The sequence below is a fragment of the Branchiostoma floridae genome, chromosome 9, assembly GCF_000003815.2.
Source record: "Branchiostoma floridae strain S238N-H82 chromosome 9, Bfl_VNyyK, whole genome shotgun sequence".
In the NCBI taxonomy this organism is placed as follows: domain Eukaryota; kingdom Metazoa; phylum Chordata; class Leptocardii; order Amphioxiformes; family Branchiostomatidae; genus Branchiostoma; species Branchiostoma floridae.
In genome coordinates this window covers 3,396,794-3,418,514 of record NC_049987.1, presented here as the reverse complement: position 1 = coordinate 3,418,514, position 21,721 = coordinate 3,396,794, and the positions used below count along the sequence as shown (strand labels likewise).

At 38.8% G+C, this 21,721-nt stretch overlaps 1 protein-coding gene across 1 annotated transcript in view; it reads left to right on the top strand.

Moving 5' to 3' along the window:
* The first annotated feature begins 8,788 nt into the window (after positions 1–8,788).
* LOC118423575 (kin of IRRE-like protein 3) overlaps positions 8,789–21,721 on the top strand; it is a 33,137-nt gene continuing 20,204 nt past the window's right edge. The window contains exon 1 of the mRNA XM_035831780.1: positions 8,789–9,785. Within this exon, the coding sequence (XP_035687673.1) occupies positions 9,698–9,785 (88 nt within the window). The 5' untranslated portion in view covers positions 8,789–9,697. The remainder of the gene's footprint in view (positions 9,786–21,721) is intronic.

Here is a 21,721-nt window from a genome sequence, read left to right as displayed (position 1 = left end):
GAATTTTAATAGGTTTAAAATGTCATTTATAGGTGTTCTATACATAAACCCCCCAGGGGTCTAATATTTCGTTATTATTACATTTATAATGGATCTAAAGTACATTCAGATCTGAAATGTGATTTCATTCTGAATCAGATCTATTCAGTTCTGAAATGCATTTAAAAAGCCATTTATAGGGTCTGAAATGGCTGTTAATTGATCTTAGATAAATTTTAGTCGCTCTAGAACGTCTTCCATCCGTTATTCAATGGCTATAGACTGCTTTGACATTACACTCAGTTGAAGTAATTGCGAATAGATAAATTTTGAGTTCTGACAAAAAATTAGGAAAAAAATGTAAAAGAAACAATTTGAATGTTTTTAGATTTTCCGTATGTTATACAAATCACGTCAACATTGTTTTTCAAAGACAGCACTGCGGTAAGTATACCAAAAATCCCGAAAGACAGACGATTATTTCAATATCATATTCATAATGTAATTCAAAAATTTTTAATATATATTTTTTTCGAAGCTTCTAATGAAAGCTGTGTAACGACGCTGCACTATAAACTGTTGGCATGAGTTTTTGCAGCACAAGAATGTAAAAATGACATTAAACTGTAAGAGTGCGTGACGCACTCAAGTCTATTGGGACTGTATTACACCGGCACTAACTTAGGGGATAATCTTTTAATAAAGATATCAGAATTTAATATGCCGGATAAAGCGTCGCATGGGATATTACTACCATAATCATACTCCCCATGTGTATAAGACACCGCACGAGAGTCCTACGAATAGTTAGAGCGTGAAGTAATCGTTATTAAGAGTGAAGCATTACCCCAAATCAGTTTAAATTATCTAAAAACTCCAGGGACATAGCTGTTCGTTAATGGCCTGTGGCACACAATGAAATTTCTTTTTAGATCGTGCGATAAATGCCTAACAAGGGAACCGTAGCCATGTCAGAATCAATGCCACGGCGTTTCAAGCGGCCTTTGGTAAATCGATGGTTGGGAGAGGAGAAATAATAGGCGAGGCGGGCACGAAAAGAACTGCTATCTAGAGTGTCAATATTGATCAACTCCTGCTACATGACATAAGCACGCGGGGGACGAGAGAGAAGCTGTTGACAGGATTGGTTACGGGAAAATTGGCGGCACTCTTTGATACCCTTTGACATGACGTGCTACAAAAGAAGAATCAGATGCCTAGAGTTTCACATTTCCACAACATTCTGCATTAAAAATCATGCTCAAAGATGAAATGTCTGAAAACTAGTATTACTAGATAATGCTTTAAGGACACCGTATTTTCTCAAATGCGGTATCAAGCTTCTGAAAAGTTGATAAAATCGTGATGCAAATGTAACAATACTTGCTATTATTTATATATCTAGGTGTGTTACATTAGGCTTTATATATCATATTTATGAAAAAAAGGAACAAAAACTACTTCAGAAAAACATGAGATAAAAACTTTTTATAAGCACATTTCATCCACATGACTTTAAAAACACACTTGATTTGAAATACATACACATATATATAGTGAACAAGTTTAAACTATGTAATTCTTATAGAATTCTAAATTAGCATTCCTTTCTTTGAATCAAGTGTTTTTAAGTCATGTGGAAAATGTGTTAGTCTTCAAAGTCACCTTCAGGGTCGACACGCCGCTAACGTTTTACCGCATATTAGATTACCGCGAGGCCTTCGTTCTCTTTCAAAGTCTCTAATCCCTCCGATACCACCGTATTCCACTCCCCTGCGACAGTTCAAGCCCCTGGGCGACAGCGTAGGGTCATCAGATAGCGTTTTAAGCCTCTGTGTGGCGAATCTCTCTCCTGTGCGGATGAAAGGGTTCCCGTGTACAGGGAGGGGTTACATCTTCAAACACTCCAAATGTGGCTGATGAGCCGTGAAAACAGGATGAAAGGCAGCCGCTGTCTTATCTTGTCTGAACCAAATCTACACGTAACTCTGACTGAGCCGTGTAATGGGACATGTCTAACGCCACAGACGACACCAGCAAACATCCAACAGCTTGAGTGGTGTTTGAAGAATCCGTTATGACACTTCAGGTCTCCATTTGGTCGCTTTTTCTGACCTGAGGGGGAACTGGAGAGGTGATTAAACTGTTCACAGTTTTTTACGAGATTAACGGACTAGAAATTTTCGGGAACTTTTGCACAAGTTTTGGATGAGACGTTTTGTTATGTCTAAGGTTATGGTTTCATCAGAAGCTACTTTAGACTATGTACTTTTAAAACAGTTAATAGTCAGTTAGACGCCGCAAATGTTCACAGTGTGGATTTAGAAGGATCAACGCAGGACTACATGCGAACGCATTTCTGCGTACTGCGAGGAGTCTGAGAAGTATGTAACTTACAAACAAATAAGGTGCACAGCTAAAATTGAAACTAATGAAGTATCTTAGTATTATTCACCAAATTTCAAATCACTGTGTATATTACTGGCGTACTTTTTAAGTAAGCGAAACAAGGTTGAAGTGCACGCTTGTCTACGAGTATACTCTTTAATTGTAGACAATTGGAGACGCCACCAGTTTCGTATTATGCTGCAAACATATCCAAATTAACATTAAATTCAGACTTAAGATACACAATATTAACGTGTTTAATCAAATGATAAAGTATCCAAGCTGCAGAGCCCTTATAGCTTTGACAAGATAAATCTTTATATTTCAAAATATTTTGAACACATTAATTTCACGTCAGGTACAGAATAAGTCACAATCTAACTTTTTCACTACTTCTGTGAAACTAGTATCGCTCGATAAAAACTTTCTGCGTGGCCATTCATGAGCGAAGAGAAATAAAACTCTCTAGAGTCAGATTACTGGCTGTATTTTACGGTGTAGAATGTCTGTGTAAGCCCGGGTGCTATCGCTGTGGCTGGTGACAGTCGTCAAACCCGCCGACAATGTGCAGATGGAGCCTTACAAGTGAGCGATAGCGCTCTCTGCCGCCGCTTTACTTCTTCTTTTTATCGTGTCATACTTAAATTTAGCACTAGATATATCACGTCTTCTGTGTCTAGTGAATTCTTGTTTCCAGTGATACATTCGACATTCGTTCTCTCCTGAGCACCCACCAGACAATGTGGATTTGATTATATGGATGACATCCTCGCGCGCATCAATTTTTGGCCGTTTAAAAAAATTTTCAACCATACCCGTACAAAACAGCTTTGAAATAAGCAAATATATGACGTGCATCGCAAAAATGAATATCGGAAAACGAATACTTACATTACAAGGTCAAAGAAGGTGCATGAAAGTACAAAACCATGAATCTATTTTTTGGGTAACTATTTTCTTTGTTCACCTTTACTTAGATTTCATAATGAAGGCAACTTTTTTTAGTCAACTTAATTTTTTTACCACGCTCGCATCAGTCTTTGGGTTACCAGAGTATGTTATCCATATTATCAAATCAACATGGCCTTACGCATGTTTTCTTGACCATGCCCCAGACATCTAGCAAGCGAAATTAGGGTCGACTCTCACTGGACGTGCGTTACTCTTGCGTCACTCCGAATTTCAGAGATAAAGAACACATTTTCGTACTTTTTGCTAGCATGGTTTGGGGAACGTAGGTAGTTTGTAGCCTCCGTTGCAGTCTTCAAACGGGGCTGGTTCGAGACGGGGCGAAACTGTCTTTCACGGCAAACACCCTACCTTGGCACAACAGATCATAGCCAACGTGAAAAAAACCAGCCCCTGCAGCATAGGCTGGGAAGTTTGAGTGGCTTTCTTGTCTTCTGTTAAACCCCATCAGAGGTCACACAGGTTCTCAACCGGCCTCTCTCAAGTACATACCACCAAAGCCCGGGTGTTAATCTATAGGCGAAAAACGGTAATATAGAGCTGACAAGCTTGCAGTTGAGAGCCATTATACCCAATGAAACACCACTCTTGCGAACTGCGGCACATACTAAGGACCCATTATCTCTACGTGCACGTTCAAAAGGTCAACATACAAGCGAAAAGTGCCTGACTAACACCCCAAGGTGAATGCAAAAAAACTGACATACGAAGATGTTTTAGGTCTGAGGATTTTTGAACTTGCAGTAAATGTTGTGTGCCACTTGTGTAACTGCAGTGATAACATGGCCCTTAGGGGGCGTCGTTGTACTCTATCGTTGGGTATAGCAAATGTTATGGTCCTTACATTTTTGCCGCACTATTTTGCCTATTCTAAAATTAACGTTCATTCATTAATGTAGTTATTTGTATTTCTTAGTTTGACTGTAAAATTAATTTCTTGAAAGAAATTGTATTCTAGAAACAATGTAATGATACCACAGAACCAATAGTGTAAATGACAAGCTAGACCCTATATGTTGATTTATTCATAACCATAGATTTCCATATATGTGCGTTTAGTTGTACTGTTAGTAGCTGTTATACATGTAGACCTTACGGAAGTCGCTGCACTTTTGTAGTGTCTCAATAAAGATTTATTGTAATAAAGGTTTTATTCCGTCACCTTATCAAACCCCAAACACAGTGATTTCGGCTTTACTGCACGCAAATTTGATATGAGTATGACCATTGACGACCGAAAGCGTGGTGATTTAGTGGTCCCTCTCCACCTTTGTTACAGAGATGTCCGCTGCGATGGTTCTGTGAGTGTTTTAACAACACCCAAGGGAGCCATCTTGACAAGCTAGTGTTCTCGGTCTAACCAATATCACCATGTCAATATAGCAGTTAGTCACGTGTCCGAACCAAGTTCGTGATATTCATACGGAGTCAAAATTATATATCTACATAAAAAGCACGTTACTGAGTCATTACCTAAAATTGTAACCATCACTTTATGTTTTCTATAATGAGGGCGCATATGAGGGCTTTTAATTTTTCTTTCTGTCCTTTCTTGATAAAATCTAGATTTTTGGGTATCGTTTGAGCTCTTTATATATTGTTTCCAGTGGCATTAACGATTCTTTCCATCAAATAATGAATGGAACTTATTCAGAACTAGAGTTCGGGGACCTCATACCTCAATGAAATATTTATTGCTATTTTGTGGATGGTATGTATGTTTATAGTCGGTTGTTTTTGAGAGTAATGGTTATAAATGTTATGGGAAACTAGTGGTGTATTTATTTAGTGACACAGAGAATGTCCATCTGATTTGTAATCATTAAAATCTGACACTTAATTGTGTAATGTGCGTTTAAGAGGTCGACGGGATATGGTAGCGTGGTGTTCCTTAAGCTTGATGTTTGGCATTTAAACTGTCTAAGGTTGTCAGCATTATTGAGGTTCGACTATGTGCCTCAGAGCGGTGTGGTGGGAGGAAGTTTGGAAACTCAGAAAGAAGAAGGTATGTGGCAAACTTTAGTCAGATGGTGATTTGATTTTCCACCAATATGTCATAACATCAGATGTGCACACGGTACAAAAATGAGATGCACACTTTATGAGATTCACTGTAAGATGAATACTTGGCGCCAACCCCGTCTGCTAAAAAAACAAGTACCATTGGCTACGAAAGAGACAACTAACAACTGTCCCTTATCGTAACGAAATCAGAACATCTGTAAAGCCCATAAAACTTCTGACACCCAACCCATCTAAGATGAGAGGACCTAATGGCATTTTAATCACCATGTCACTCAAATCAGCAGGACAGTATGTGAGACATCCATACCTGTTAAGCATTACCGTTAAATGTACCTCAACTTCTTACAATTACACTTACGCTTCACATCTCCATGATATCCTAAGCAGTCATAAATAAAACTAATTATCATATTAAAAAAACTCGGGGTTCCCCAAACAGCTGCCATACAAATCACCTCACTATCTGCTTGGAGCTAAGCCCATTAACAAACACTTAAAGCACGATGCCTGTTCCAATATATCGCAGATATAGGGGGGATTTCTGATATCATTACATCGATTATAACGACAGATACGGCGCCCAAGATCTCATCGATTCGAGCTTTCATCACAGCCCACCAACACAACAAGTATGAAACCAATCCATTCAGCCGTTCTTGAGTAATCTTGTACACAGACAGAGACACATAACAGAAAATATAACCTCCATGACATTTCATGGAGGTAACTACTGTGCCAACTGTTACAAATATTTCAAACAGTCCTAAGCAGACATAAATAAAACTACTGGGGGTTCCCCAAACAGCTGTCACCTCACTATCTGCTTGCATCTAAGCTCATTAACAAACACATACAGCACGATGCCTGTACCAATATATCTCAAATATAGGGGTGATTTCTGATATTATTACATCGATTATAACGACAGATACGGCTCCCAAGATCTCATCGATTCGAGCTTTCATCACAGCCCAGCAACACAACAAGTATGAAACCAATCATAACAATTTATAGAAAACCCACACATACGGACCAGTATTTAAATTTCCACTCTAGTCACCCATTAGAACACAAATTGGGTGTCATCAGTACCTTGTTCCATAGGGCTGATTCTATCATCACCAACCCGGAAGATAGAAAAAGAGAGAAAGAACACATTACTCAAGCTTTACGTAAGTGTGGTTACCCCGAGTGGGCAGTGTCCAGAGCGACAGCACCTAAAACCACTAGGACTGGCAATCAAAACCGCCCCACTACCGTGAACAAGGGACTAGTAGTGTTGCCATATATTCAAAATTTGTCTGAAGCCTTACGTAGAACCTTCAACTCACACGGCATTAAGACCTGCTTTAGGCCGACTAGGACACTTAGGCAGCTTTTGGTGGCGCCTAAGGATAAGACGCCCAAAGAACACAAGTGCGGCGTGGTTTACCACATTCGTTGTACGGGACAGAACCTCAGAGGTCCGTGCACCGAGTCCTACATCGGGGAAACGGCACGATCATTAAGAACCCGTTTCATGGAACATAAACGTCGCAGTTCAACATCTTCAGAAGTGTCTCAGCATATACACGTCGAATCTCCGGGCCACTCTGTGTCTCTGGACCAAGTTCGCATCTTGGACTCCGAACAGGACTGGTTCGTGAGGGGCGTCAAGGAGGCTATCTACATCAGGGCACATCAACCCTCATTGAACCGTGACGGTGGCAGGTTTCGCCTTCCCGCCATTTATGATTCGCTGCTACCTGACGTCATCCGACGACTTCCGGATTAGTGCATCGAATCATTCATCTGATGAAGGTCGGAGTGTTCGGCCGAAAATTTATGGTGAGTTTCTTCCCTTGTGTTGGAACAAAGTTTAAACCTTTCACTATAAAGTATGAAACCAATCCATCCAGCCGTTCTTGAGTAATCATCTACACAGACAGAGACACATAACAGAAAATATAACCTCCATTCCATGACTTTTCATGGATGTAATGCTGCACTATAACGTTTGAAGGAAATGATGGATATTTTTGTTCTAAACAGAGTATCTTCCAACTGCCATCGGTAACAAGTCACCAACGGCAAATCACCATGAGTCGAGAGTAAATAGGTTTGCTAGCTGTTTCAATCTACGTACAAATCCAATACCAAGTCACACGATTGATTTTTATCGCATTACGTCCTAGCATTAGCAGTAGATGATACCACAAGGTGAATTTAGTCCCATGCGGATGTCTAATGCTAAATATTGACTCGATCAACTACTGCTGCTACGTGCGTTATAATTGCAGAGGCGAGATTGCAGCGAAGCCTAGTGAAACAAAAATATGTGTTTCATGTTACATTCATGAAAAATTAGGGTCAGCAGGTAGGGATCAATTTGTTTTCAATTCAAATAGCCTTTATTGCACATTCATGCCCTATCGGGATAAGTACAGGTGTAAACATACAAAAAGTCGTAATACTGTAAACATGCTTTCAAAGACTAAATTATCTAAAATATGTGTTCTAAAACTATTCTAGTACATTTGTACATACGGTTTCTTATTGTTTCTTAGTGATGTTGAGAATGTAGTTTGAGATTTGTGTGTTTAATGTCGTTTGATCAAAACTATAAGAAAAATGAATTTTTCAACACAAAAAAATGATTTAAAGCGAGGAACCGTTCCTATAATATAGCGAAAAAGAATACTTCTATCGTACTTATATAAACTATAATCTTATAATAATAATCTATGAATAATGAATCTGTGATTCAACATTTGCTATTCAAAACTGGAAGGCACCAAGTACTTTTATTTTCAACATCATATTGCAATTTTACAGGTATTCATTGTACAAGCACAAGAAACTGAACGGAAAAGTACAATGTTTACTACGCATTCTTATATAGTCTGTTGGAAGCTCCAAACTGCTAACAGACTGTGAAATACAGGAAGACTGGTTTAGACGCCGGGTCGAAAATATTATACCCTTTGTTGGCGGTCGGTCGACTACAAAGAATGTTAAGGTTGGCAGGTTTTTGCTAGGGCCGCCGGGTAACCTGAAACAGAACAGTTTTTCCCAGGCCCGCGGCATTTGATGCACATGAGGGACCCAACGCCAATAAATTAAATGGCGCTTAGGATGTTCCTTTCTTGCAGCTTCTACTAACATGGGAACATTCGTGCTTCACGAATATCAAATAGATCATGGCTTTAATTTTGAAAAATAAAGTATAAATATAATCCTACCTATAGTATTCAAACATTGCTATAATTGTATGGTCAGTACAAAATGGCGTGCATGATCACATAATAAAAACTATAATTAACATCAAAAGTTTTTGTCAAAACTATATCAATGGTATCACTCATTGTTTTATTAGATATTCAAAACCGTAGAGCTAATGTTGACGTAAAAATAACTCGCAATTTAATGCTGGGAAATATATTTTATGGAAAATGAGAATGAAGATACCATCGTTTTATGAATAAAACATTTCAGCATGTGATCTCGGCTAATCAACTCAGTTGCGGCGAATGAGTGACGGACATGGACTGTAATAAAGAATGATGGATCTAAAACACCCTTTAGGTGGAACTCTGATCTAAGAATAGAAAGTTGACCAAACTGTCTCCTAGTATGGCTCCATGTACGGTTGTGACGGATGCGGTACTCTGTCGCGTACCAATGTACCCATAATGCCGGCGACCCCTTTGTGTATCTAATATGTCATTCACTTCATAGTCTGATCATCTGAAGCGGCCTGGAGTGGGTCACATCCTTCTTCCGGCTCACACGGCGATATCGAGATTAGTCGACCTCGTTGCTCCCCTTGTCCTGCCATCCATTAACCAGGGGAAGAAGGAAATACCATCAGGCGGGTTGTGCGTGTGAATACTGCCACACGCGACCAAAAGGTATTAACTGTCCCAGTCAGCTTATTGGCACAGACGTTCATCCGTATATCTCCGCGATTGGTGGTGCAGGGCTTGGAAGTCTGCGTAGAAGATAGGCCTGGCATCGTTTTTTATGGTACTGCAACGGTTGATGTCACCATACAAAGACATTCTGGACTTCACTCGGCCATTTCCGTTAGAACAGCGTACTACAGTTATGTTCACGGATGGATGCACGGCTCGGCTCAAGGCAATCTACGTAGAGGCACTAGAGAAACCATTGACGGTTCGGATTGGACTGTGCGGCGATATTTTCTGCAGACAGCGTCACGGTGGACGGTTCTTCCTCCTGGGAAGCTCTTAGATTTGCTCTACCAGAACGAAGCGGCACCTGAATCAGTTTTTCTCCACCGCATTTGAACGAGGCCTGGACAGTGTTGCGGATTGTAGGAAAGTACTCTTTCGACATGGTGACTTTTACTTGCACGAGGACAAGGCTTGAGAACAGCTTGGTTGTCTGGATTTTCTTGCAGTATGTCGTTTTTACGAGCAAAGGTAAGATTCATTCAGCGTTATGTCTCGGAAATACTAGTTACTTTAAACTAGTGTTTTAACGCACGGTTATATTCTGACCGTTTCTGCTTCAAGGCTTATTGGACTTTAGACTGAACCGTGAAAACGGGAGATTTAATTTCAAGCAGAAAAGGCAAGAAATCGCAATCGGGGGCGCCTAGTTAGAAAATCCCATTTAGCTCCACGGCGAAGCGTAGATACGATGATAACTCTAACATATTGGACATGGAAACCAAGGACGATAGGATCAAGGTACCTCTACATTAATATTAGAATTGATATTCGACATCATCTACAATGATCTTTATTAATATTTTTCATGTCTCCGGAAAAAGATACCACGCATGTGATAAGTGGCGGCTTGCTCGTGTTTCGCAGGACATATGATATATTCTAATGTGTCGTGGGATTGAAGTACTCAGAGGAGCGCAAGTAATTGAATTTCGATGATTATTAATATTTTCACGACTCTCACGGATGCCTGGAGATATATCAAATAAACAAACCCACTCTATGTTGATTTGTTGCGTTGGGAAAACAAGGGATTAAATGGTGACACTATCTTTAATTCTATCCTTCGCTTGACAAACAAACGTGATAAATGAACCTGGGATACTCTAAATATCAAATGTTCATCGCTTGTGTAATTAAAAAACGGTGGAAATGAATCAACCTATTTTCTTTTTAAGGTCACTTGTCAATTTCACTATTTTGAATATGACGTAATATGCCATATCCTTGTAATTCTAAAACCCCTCAGATATTTTCAAAAAAAACAAAAAATGCATTACGAATCGTTGTAAACGTAGTTATCTATCGCTGAATGTTTGTTTAAACATTACATGCATATAGCTGTACTTATATGAATAGGTAGCTTCTTGCTGATAACGTTAGGTTTTCTCTTGAAGTATCAAAGTAGGAAAATGCAGCGAAGTTCACCATATATAGTACGACATCAAGCCTTAACATATTTTTGAAATCCTACAGTTAAGTTATGATTATAACTCGTCTGGCAATTTCCTGTCTGTAAGGTTTATATATAGGCCGGCATTTCGGCCAAAATGTGCGATCTGCGCTCACTCATCATCGCGGAATGGGCCAACAGGGGCCACTTCCAATCTGACTTCTGAATATGAAAGCAATTTCACCGTAACATTATTGCAAATACTGCGATGAGTATCAGGTTATCAATTGCAAGTAGAATATTCCTGAAAAAATTCTAATGCAGTGTTAGAGAGAAATTTTTAATAAAAGTTTTAGATTTACTAACACACGATGGTTTGTAAAACAATTTAGTTTCGTTACGCTATCTAATTGTAACTGCAATGAACTGCCTATCAATCTTGCCTTTGTAAAACCAATTGATCCTTATCATAAAGGTCTTCATCCATCCATTAATTCATTACTGTGCTCCGAAGTAATCTGAAAACCGGGCTAACGAACTTGAGTCTCTAGCAAATCAGGTCTGTGATGAATGACACGGGCATGGCACGGACTAATTGAAGAGTTTTTATTGGTGCATAAATCCAGGGAGTTGATTGCAAGACAAAGAAACCAGGCCATGAATCGATGCAGCCTTGCTAAGGGATGTATTGAGATGTATATAGATAACTCCTGATGTAATGGGACTGGAAATATCCTACATTGATAGTTCATCAATCATAGACTGTCGGTATGGCCATATCAATACAACTGACATTGTTGGGGTGGATTGTGGGCTAAGTTTATGGCAAAATTGAACATTGAACAAACCGTTCCTAGCAAAAAAAAAAACAACAACGCTGAACCTCGCTTGTTTACGACAATTGACATCTAAGTGATAAAACTTTCTCGATTGTTCTCCTTATTTTAGTTGCAATTATATTATAAGACATAATAAGCCCACTATTGACTCCCTTCAGAGTACTGTATCTGCATAATCAGAATACGATGCTGGAAAATCACGTCTTGATGCATGCCTTTTAGTATTATATTCCTAAACTGCATTTGTTTAATCATTTGGTCAAAATCTTAAAAAAGGAAGAATCCTAAACACTAAATTTTGGGGACCTTAACAGAAAACCGTTCATCTTTTTCTATGCCTTATCGGCTTCCTCGACTGAAAAGGCGCAGGCCCCCTCTCACCGCACTTGCGTCAAGCTTGCGTCATTGCGGGGTTCGTTCACTGTGTCACCATTTTGTCATTTTATTTTCATAATTTAGATATTGCGCAATACGTAAACGTATGACCTATACACAAAAAGTAAGAAATTCATTCTTTACCTCTAAAATTCGATGAGTGTCTTTCAAACCCCGCAGTGACGCAAGCTTGACGCAAATGCAGTGGGATCGCATCTTAAGGAACATCTACTAACCACCACAGACGTTGCCACGCCTTGCCAGCAATCATTATGCGCTGTCAAAAGAGAGGGGCGGTGATATTCCCACGGGTACAGACACTCTACCACAGGGCAAAGTACCCTAGATGCAGAGTACGAGAGAGCGGAGGCGTCCTTAGTTATGTGGTATCATATGACTGTCATTCAGCCCTGGGGCCTTGTTATCAGCTGTCACGACATTTTGTTAAGCATCACCTGTGTGGTTTTTATCTCCTACCCCGCTGTCTACTTTCAAATACATTCCGGCGACATTTCAGAATAAAGACGTCATGAAGACAACAGGCGCCAAACATATTTCAGGAGAGAGAGAGAGTCGCATTGTCATATTGATGTCGGCTTTACGATGTGAAAACTACGTTACGTTGAAGGGCTCAATTGCTTACGGCGAAATACAGTTTTATAGCCGTGGAATTCAGTGTTGTCTATTCACGTTTGATGTTATCTCACATAAAAATAACATTTTTTTTGGGACAGAAATGATCTAACAGGGTCAAAACGATGTTTTGGTCCGTAGTATTTTCTTTCCATATTTTTTTTCGGCGAATTTAGACTAAATATTGATTTTTTATTGTAAGTGGGTTGTTGTGAGGTGTTGAGGTGTGAGTAATTTCTGCTCATTAGCATCATTTATGAAAAAAATTAATGTCTAATTTTTGCACAAACTGACGTCAACCTAAAAAGACTAAGACAGATGTATATCATCAATGTCACGGAATAACTATTAAAACATTTGAATAGCACTTCCAAACATACGCCTAAGGGCGAACGGACGTTTTATGCGTTTTAGGGAAAAGTCTACATTTATACATATACATATACTTAGAATTTATGATAGACTTTTTCATGTCAAGGAACTTGATGATATTTTTTGATACTTGATGATATCGCATATATGCAAGCGAACGATTGATTGATTGATTGATATCGATAAACCTGACGACTAAGAGACGAGGTAAATCATGTGATTGCACCTATATTCATCATAATATAATAGGCAAGCTACTTCGTTAAGCATCATCGACAAGAGATTGGATTTCATGCCACACACAATTCGGGTAAATTTCATGGTTCACACGGAATGTGCCAACCGAAATTCTCCCCAGCCATCCGTTCCGCTAACTAATGGTAATCAGGGCTGCCATATGGCCGGCCAACTCATGGGACACGCCTGGCATCTATCAGAGCTTCTCTTCAATTTATTCCGCACGAATGTAATGAGATTTTAATCCCACCATATCCTTCCCTCGAGTATTTACTAAGAAGAATGGTTATAAAGGTATAGAACTCACTCCATGTTTTTGAGACGTTGGTGTTAACTTTCAAATATATAGTTCGAGCTGTCGCCTTATATTTCGGACATCTTGGTAAAATATCATCCCGTGACTTCGTCGGAAAACATCTTAAAAAGTCTAATGCTTTTTTCCAAAATGGGCACAGCTCTGTAAAAAAGATGCAGGAAAGTCTGCAGTGAGTCCGAGTGGGAGCCCATTCTCGATATTCAGACCCTAACCAAATGTGCAGTTTTCAACACATTACATATTTTGTTTGTGGTCAACATGTATTACTAGCTATAGGAGTATAGCTATTTCAAAACTATGCAGTTTGTTACTAAGACATCACTATTGATAGTAATGTGAGGTGCATGCAGACCAGTTATGCTGTGTTTATCAATTAATTTTATTTTGCTAGTGGTCCTGTTAAAATATGTTTCGAGCGCCACATTATCCATGCTGCTTTATAAAACGTACATGTCAATATAGCTTTTCTATATGAAACTCTATTCTTTGTGCCTTAAATAGTATTCTAGAATAATTTGTAATCATCCAAAATGCATTTGGATCTTTTAGAAAATAAAGAAAGAGAAATGAATACACGAAATGCAAGAAAAAAAGAACATTAAGGGCCTAATTTATTATTCGCTGTAGAACGACAAGTTAGGCTTCCATATGGAGGCTGCTGGGGGGAAGGATAAGTTCCTCCGCGGTGGTATTAAAGCTTCATCCCTGTCACGCTGAGTTGACTATTAAGAATCCTGTTTGATTTGGCCGAGGCTTTACAATATACGGTAAAAGCACCTTAGGGCAATGATGACGGATCATCCTGGGGTCCTGCTTTTATTTCAAATCTGCACATGCCATGAAACATTATCAAAGCAACAAATCATGCGTAATGCCAACTGAGAAACGCAGGCAATATTTTCCGTAGGGGGTCCATGCGAGTGTTAAAAGAAACTAGTTTCCTTCTCTCGGTAATTTCTAACCAAGCATTGTATCCATTATTCATTTCCAACCTGTTCTGAAAGCTTTTTTTAATGAGATTTATCAAGCTAAAACAGAAAGTGTCAAGGGAACGCCTTCTCTTAGTATGATTATGTAGGGTTTGCAAATAATTTGCCGGCTAACGTGAGAACATCCTTTAATTGCTGTATGTTTGCCTCAGATCTATGACAAGGACTTATACTTAACTTGTAACCTGTATTTATCTCGTGTTTCGGACATGTTGTGGTCGTAATTTTTGTTGATTGACTGCTCTTGGGTTGTTGCCTCCCCACAGCTTTTTAAAAACTTTCGATAAGAACAACTAAAGAAAGTACAAAATAAAAAGAGCGTCATAACTAAGGTATGTAGAACTCAATATGTATAATCTAGATTGCAAATTGAAGCATCTTCATTTGAATTCTCAAGTCGCACTAGGATACTCCTTATTATTGGAACGCCCTAGTTTAGACCTTGATCAGGAATCATCGTGTGACTTGTTTGTGCGCCGCTTTTAACGGCTCAATTTTTGAAATAATGATGTAAATGTGCTAAATTAGTACATAAAATGTCAATATTATACAGATTACCTTATCAAGATTATTTCCACTTTCAACGATCTAATATTGCTTGGATTATCTTAGGTTGTCTTTAAACATGACTTCTGAAGTAACTTTGGCTAAGTAGAAAACGTTCTTACAGCATAGTTGAGACAAAGATGCGTCCGTTTGCAAGCCTTGACAACTCCCGTGTAACCGTAAATGCTCTATATGTCTTCCATATACCACGCTCTAGAGGGACATTCAATACAGGCTTTGAGGACAAAACCAAATGGAAAAGTAGATGAGTTTTGGCACGTTAAGTGTGTAGCACATCCCTACGACATTTTTCAAACAAGCATGGGAAAAAAAATTCTTCGCAATTACCGTTTTCTCCTTATGTGACCCTCTAGAGCAGTGTCGATGTTAATCACAGTAAGTCCCGGAGCCTGGGACGATTCATCACATTTTAATGTCGGGGTGGTCACAGTGGCACGGCGATGTACCAAATCAGTTCGGTAGGAATAAGCTTGCATCAATTATGTCTTGCAGTCATGGATTCGATCGAATTAAACTTTATACAGAGCCTAAGTAAATCAAACGATGCAATCTGTCTGCTCAATCCGTAGGACCTCATGTGACTTTTATGATTATCATTTTTTCTCTGGGCCCGAGGTGTTTATAACAAATAACAAGTTCTTGAACTATATGCCACATCAGGTAGATTTTATGGATGGAGTCAGGGCGCTCATAAATTAATTAAGATTCTCCTGATTTCAAAGGGGAAATGATGAAAAAATGCCATAATGAGTTAATATGTTGTGTTAAAGCCTAATGATTGTACCCTTTGAAGTAACACTAGATAGGATGCAATGACTGTAGTTGCAGAAGTAAAAAAACAAACTAGGAACAGCTGTTAAAAGTGGCACTAATATTGAAGCCATGAGTGTGGTTGCCAACTTGGTATTACTAGGTAATACCAGTTTTCCACACTAAATGACCTTAAATACACTAGTGCATGTCTTGACTAAAGCCAAAAGGAACTAGAGTTCCACGACCCCATACCTTCGCCAAATAATTCTGGCTTTGCAACTGCTGTATTAATTGTGTTCGTCAGTAATTATGCAAATAAGGTTTTAATTTGCATAAATTATATCAGCTAATCATCTTCTCCACCAGACAACAAACGTACACAATCTATGTTAAGAAATAAGGCTTTATCACATTTTCTGATAATTTATGTAAATGAGGATATCATTTGCATAATTAATGTTCAACGATGTTCATCTGTACATAACTTCCAGATGCTACAAGTAAGAAGTTCCCGTCATTTACCACAATGAAATGATAGCATTTTCTCATTAATTACGCAAATTAGGTATTTCTTTTGCATAATATACATATCAATCAATATTCTACTCCTTCTCAGTTACAAATGTCACATGTTGCAATGGTCCTATAATGGAACTGAGCGTGTTAACACAATTTCCTAATTAATCATGCAAATTAGATACCAATTTGCATAATTAATATGTCATTATATGGAGCATCACTAAAGCTATCTACATACCAAAAATCATAACAATCCGTTAACCCCTTCTTGAGTTATTCCCTTTTAAAGCCTGACACTAAACCTGCCCTGCAGTTCCAAAACAAGCCGCTAGGGGGCCCAAACCACTTACTCTCAACATCAAGAGCTGTCTACCACTCAAAAATCATGACCACAGCATGTTCAGAACTCGAGATATCAAACCCGGAAGGTCCGCTGCAGTACCGTAACAAGTCACTAGGAGGCCCAAAATCTAATCGTTTCGAGGTCTCGAGACCTACCCACATACCAAATATCAATACAAGCCACTCAGGCGTTCTCCAGTTATGGTGGTCTTCTACACACATTCACACACACACACACACACACACACACACACACACACACACACACACACACACACACAAACACACACACGCTACCGAAAACATAACCTTCTTGGCGAAGGTAATAAATGCCTTGTTAGCTGTAATGCCATGTTTTGTCCCGCTACTTATTGCTACAAGGTTTCAGGTGTCTATTTTGAAAATGAAGCCATCTGTTTTTTTTTTTTTTTCAACCACCTCTTTCTCTTTCACTTGCCGTGAAGGTATTACTTTCTCTACGAATTGTCACTATAAAAGTAATTCGGTTTGCTCCGAGCCTGAATAATTTGTAGCACTACCGCCGGCCTTAAAACGTGGTGAATGAAGTCCTGAATACAAAATCTATCTTCCATTTTGCAATTAAAGCCCCACACTCCTGTCGCTGCTGTAACGCTATCTGCGGCACGCTCCGATGAATGAACAATCAAGGTTCTTTATCAGCGGTATCTAATTGCATCGCGTGCTTTGTCCTTTGCGTTAATGACCTGTCAGTGCCTCCATCCATGTCCAATCAGCTCGCAGCCCAATTTCACCCTTATTAAGAGCCGTGATATGAATACTAATATTGAAAGATGAGCGATCATCTGTCAAAGTAAAAGAGCTTTTTTTAGCGTTGAATCGAAGATATGCTGATTTGGTATAAATTACGTTGTGGGGGGTACTGAAGTGGTCTTAAATGAAAATTAAAAAATAAAGGAAATTAAACCCAGACTTCAAGAGTCTTGCCTAAACGTGTGACGTCAGTAAGGGGTTTAAGGTTATCGGAAGCCAATATCGCCCCCTGCCCAGTCCTGGTCGAGAGAAGATGAAAGGTCAACATTCCCCAGTCTGATTAGGCAACTTGATTGGTTAAAAGCAGCCTTTTCCTTGGAAAATGTTGGCATTTTTGAGCTGGAAATAACAGGTAAGGGTTTTGGGTATTTTATTTTGTTAAAAACACTAGGCTTTTAGCTATGTTTGGGGTGTCCCTGGCAGTCTAAATATAAGTTTTGCTGACTGTCCTCCCTGAGTAGGTCAAAGGTCACCACCAGAGTTCGTTATGCTGCTGTGTTGACCTTTGCACCGTACGGAAGTGACCAAAACTTCCTAGACAGACAATATAGAAGTCAGACTTTGCTACCAATGTAAGTTTACAACAGACTAAACCTCAGGTAGGTGACTTTTGAGAGCCCTTTTCTTACATGTTTTTATAATGAGAGACTGCATTGGGAGTCTGTGCCCCAAAGGTTGGTGTGTTATGCCAACTCTGTCTATTAATATATGGTTGGGAACCAGCTGAGTATCATTATACGCATTTAGATTAAACAGAGTTAGCTTCCTTTGGAAGAGTTAGAAATACACCTTATGCCATGTTGATCAATTGTATGATAACCCTTATTTAAGCTTAACTATTTGATGTACCTAAATGTTGCATCTCTTTAGCTTAGGCTATTTTTAAGTTTACTTTTCTTTGAATTTGGAATTGCATTCGTCGACATCTTAGCCGTTTTCAGATATGGGTAGTGTTTGCAATATATGACATATATCTGTTTGCTTGCAATTGCTTTAGTGTACGGTGGGTACATTTTTCTCAAACGGTCGAAAATTGTTGCATGTCATCCATATTATCGAATCAACATGATCTTATATGTGTAATTACAATCTCTAGAGATGTTTTATACCTTTCCATATTAGTGAGTTGTCGTCACTTTAGGAAACACGGAGTAACGTAGAAGAAAGCGATTGCTTACCATCGTTTAATCAATGAATTTCGTCGTGCTAGTAGACTCTATCGCGTTTTATGTATGGTCATTCAAATCAAATAGTCGATAGACACCTTAAGCACCAACCAATTTTCGTCTCGATTTCTCAATGATGTCATTACCGGGTACACATTGCAGACGTAACGGTTTCTTAGCGCTGCATACATGAATACTAATAAGGGACACGCGTTATCAAAGACCTTGAAATGGAAACTTCAATAAGCAGACCGACTAGGAACGAGGTGATATGTCATGTTTCATTACCAATAACATTCTTAATCACCATTCCATACCCTTGATGGTACTTTGGCCTTTTTATACTCCCGCGTTTATTGCTTACATTTTATACCTTCCACTAAAACAACACATAACGGCTAATGTAGCCATTTATGAACTAAGAAGGATGAACCTAAAACAAGTCCTGATAAGATGAAATTTTACGGGCAGAAAATAATTACCACGTCGTTCAATATTGTGGTGTTAAATGCCTCGGGCTACGTCGTCGTCGTCGTGGTTCATGGACAGGTCAGAAGTAACGAGTAACTGCGGAATTAAGCAGAATGCAATTGTGATTTTACGGCGAATCTAAATGGCTGTATCGCAGATAGGTTTCACTTGAAGTGGCCACAAAGTTTAACTGGCCACAGTAAAAGCTGTAAAATGAGTGGAGACCCTTATTATGCTTTGTATTACCCAGGTCCTCGTAGGCTTTTATGTGGTTTTGCCCCGGTGTATAGTCAAAATGCGCTTTTTATATTGGCATTAATCTTCGCATAGACTTCGCAATCTTTTGAACGTGTGCTGGAAACGAGAAATACTGCGCCGGGTAAAGTATGGATTTTACATGGATAGATTACATACTTATACATTCTGACTGCCATCTTGTATGTTGGTGTCCACAGTTACATTCTCAATGATGATGCTCAAGCTTGCATTGCTTTTTTTAAATCTCAAGGGCAAATCAAAATAATTCTTCTTGCTTTCTCTTCGCTGTTCATACTTAATATTGTTTCCTCAAGATGGTTAGACGATCTTTGGACCTCCGATAAATTTTGAGCTACTATTTACTGAAATTACAAAAAGGTGCGTTCAACGTTATGATCGAGACCCTATGACGTCACTTGGAAAAGCTCTATAGGTAAATCTATCAGATAGAACTTCAACGAACTTAAATTTTAGTTCATGTAAAATCCTTTGTAATTCCTTAAATGATTTTACGAAATTGAAATCATACGCACTTGCAATTTTATCGACGTTATGATTAATGCTTTCAGAATCATATGTAGAGATTGTATTTAGATTATGATTTTGCTTTCAAGTTGTTTGTGATTGATACAGTTATTATGATTAAAAATTATGCTGCAGAGAGTATAACATAAGGCAGTAATATTGTTTTATATTTCAGAATAACGAAAATCAAGTAAGTCATTAAAACTAAGACAGTATAAAGTAGTATCCAGAGAATTGAAACATTTCAATAAAAACGTATAAAGAACACCTGCGTATAAATTCATCATATTACTTTTAGGACGTCTTAGTTTAAAAGCGAAAGTAAAAGTGAATACTCATATTCATGATGATATTAAAAATAAAACCTGCAACTGTGGCTCGTGAAGTTAAAGTTGGTCACATTCATAAATGTAGGTCATGATAATCCATGATGAGAAAGAAAAATGTGATATTGAAAGTCTAACATAATGTTCCGCATGTCACGGTTCTATGGCTTAGGCTAGAGGTTACTTGCGTATTTATAGAGAATTATACGCATGGGTTCAAAAGGTCGCCAGGCTATCTGGTACATGGGTATTTTTACAACGTTCAGGTTAATTGCGCGGGCACTGAATTGCCTGGCAGCTAAATTGAAATATATATGACTTTTAAATCTTGTACATTGTTAAGACCCATGGGAATAGTATTTTCCAAGCAGATCCTACGGTAGCATTAGATAGTATCAAAAGCTGGCAGAGGAGTTAAGCCGGCTAAGGAATGTGTTTCGCTACAAGGCAAATAGACACCTTTTGGATGACTACACTCCTTGGCCAGTTTGGTACACACTAATGCCATTGTAGGATCTGGTTGGAGATGGGCATAGTGGATTTTTACATGTCTCCATGGCTTAACCGGTAACGCAGCACTGCTGCATGACCTCCTGCATCATATTTCGCAGATCAGTGGACATGTGTTTAATTCTAGAAATGCCCAATAGCGCCTACCCCAGATCAGGCATTCTGTAAGGGATTGCATCTATCATTTCGGATGGGGGCGCAAAGCTTGCCAAGGGTCAAACTCTGAGGTAAAAGAACTTGGCACACTTATTGAGAACAGTAGGGTAACCTACGCTTGACTAAACATAGGAGCCATTACAAGGCAACATTATATTTCTCGCTTAGGCCACAGTGAGTAAATTTTATGGACGACAAACTTAAGGTTTTTTTCCTCTTCGGGGATGGTAAAATAGACGAAAATAGACGAAAATAGGCAAGCATGTTGTGTTGTAGCCTAATAATCATACTTGTAGAAGTGACACTAGGGAGGTAGCTATGACTGTAGTTGCAGAAGTGAAACTTGTTGGATAGTTGTAAAAGTGCCACCAATATGGAAGCCATGAATGTAGTTGCCAGCATGGAAAGTTATACCAGTGTACCACACTAGTGTCACCTTTACTGCACTAGTTCACTTCACAAGAATGAATGCCTTGTTAGTTCTGATGCCACGTTTTGTCACTTCAAATCTTGTTACGATGTTTATAGTCTCTATTTAAAAAAAATTAGCCATCTTGTTTTTTTAACCCATCTTGTGTTTTTTCGCCCTATCCATTAATTTTACACTCTGATTAGGATGTCAACCATTAAATTTACTTGAAGTGGCCTTACGAAACAGCGCAATAATGCGTTCTCACTGAGATACGACGGACCGCTTTACGTTTCTTTACTTTATTCCACGTGGAATACACCGGGCATTCAGAGTTTTAGTGATAACTACTGATTTCTCTTCTCTTCACCATCGTTGGCATTTAAAAATAAAACACATTCTACCTGTTGACCTTTAAATTTGTCCTTGAATAACGACTTGACTAGGATGTTTGATGTC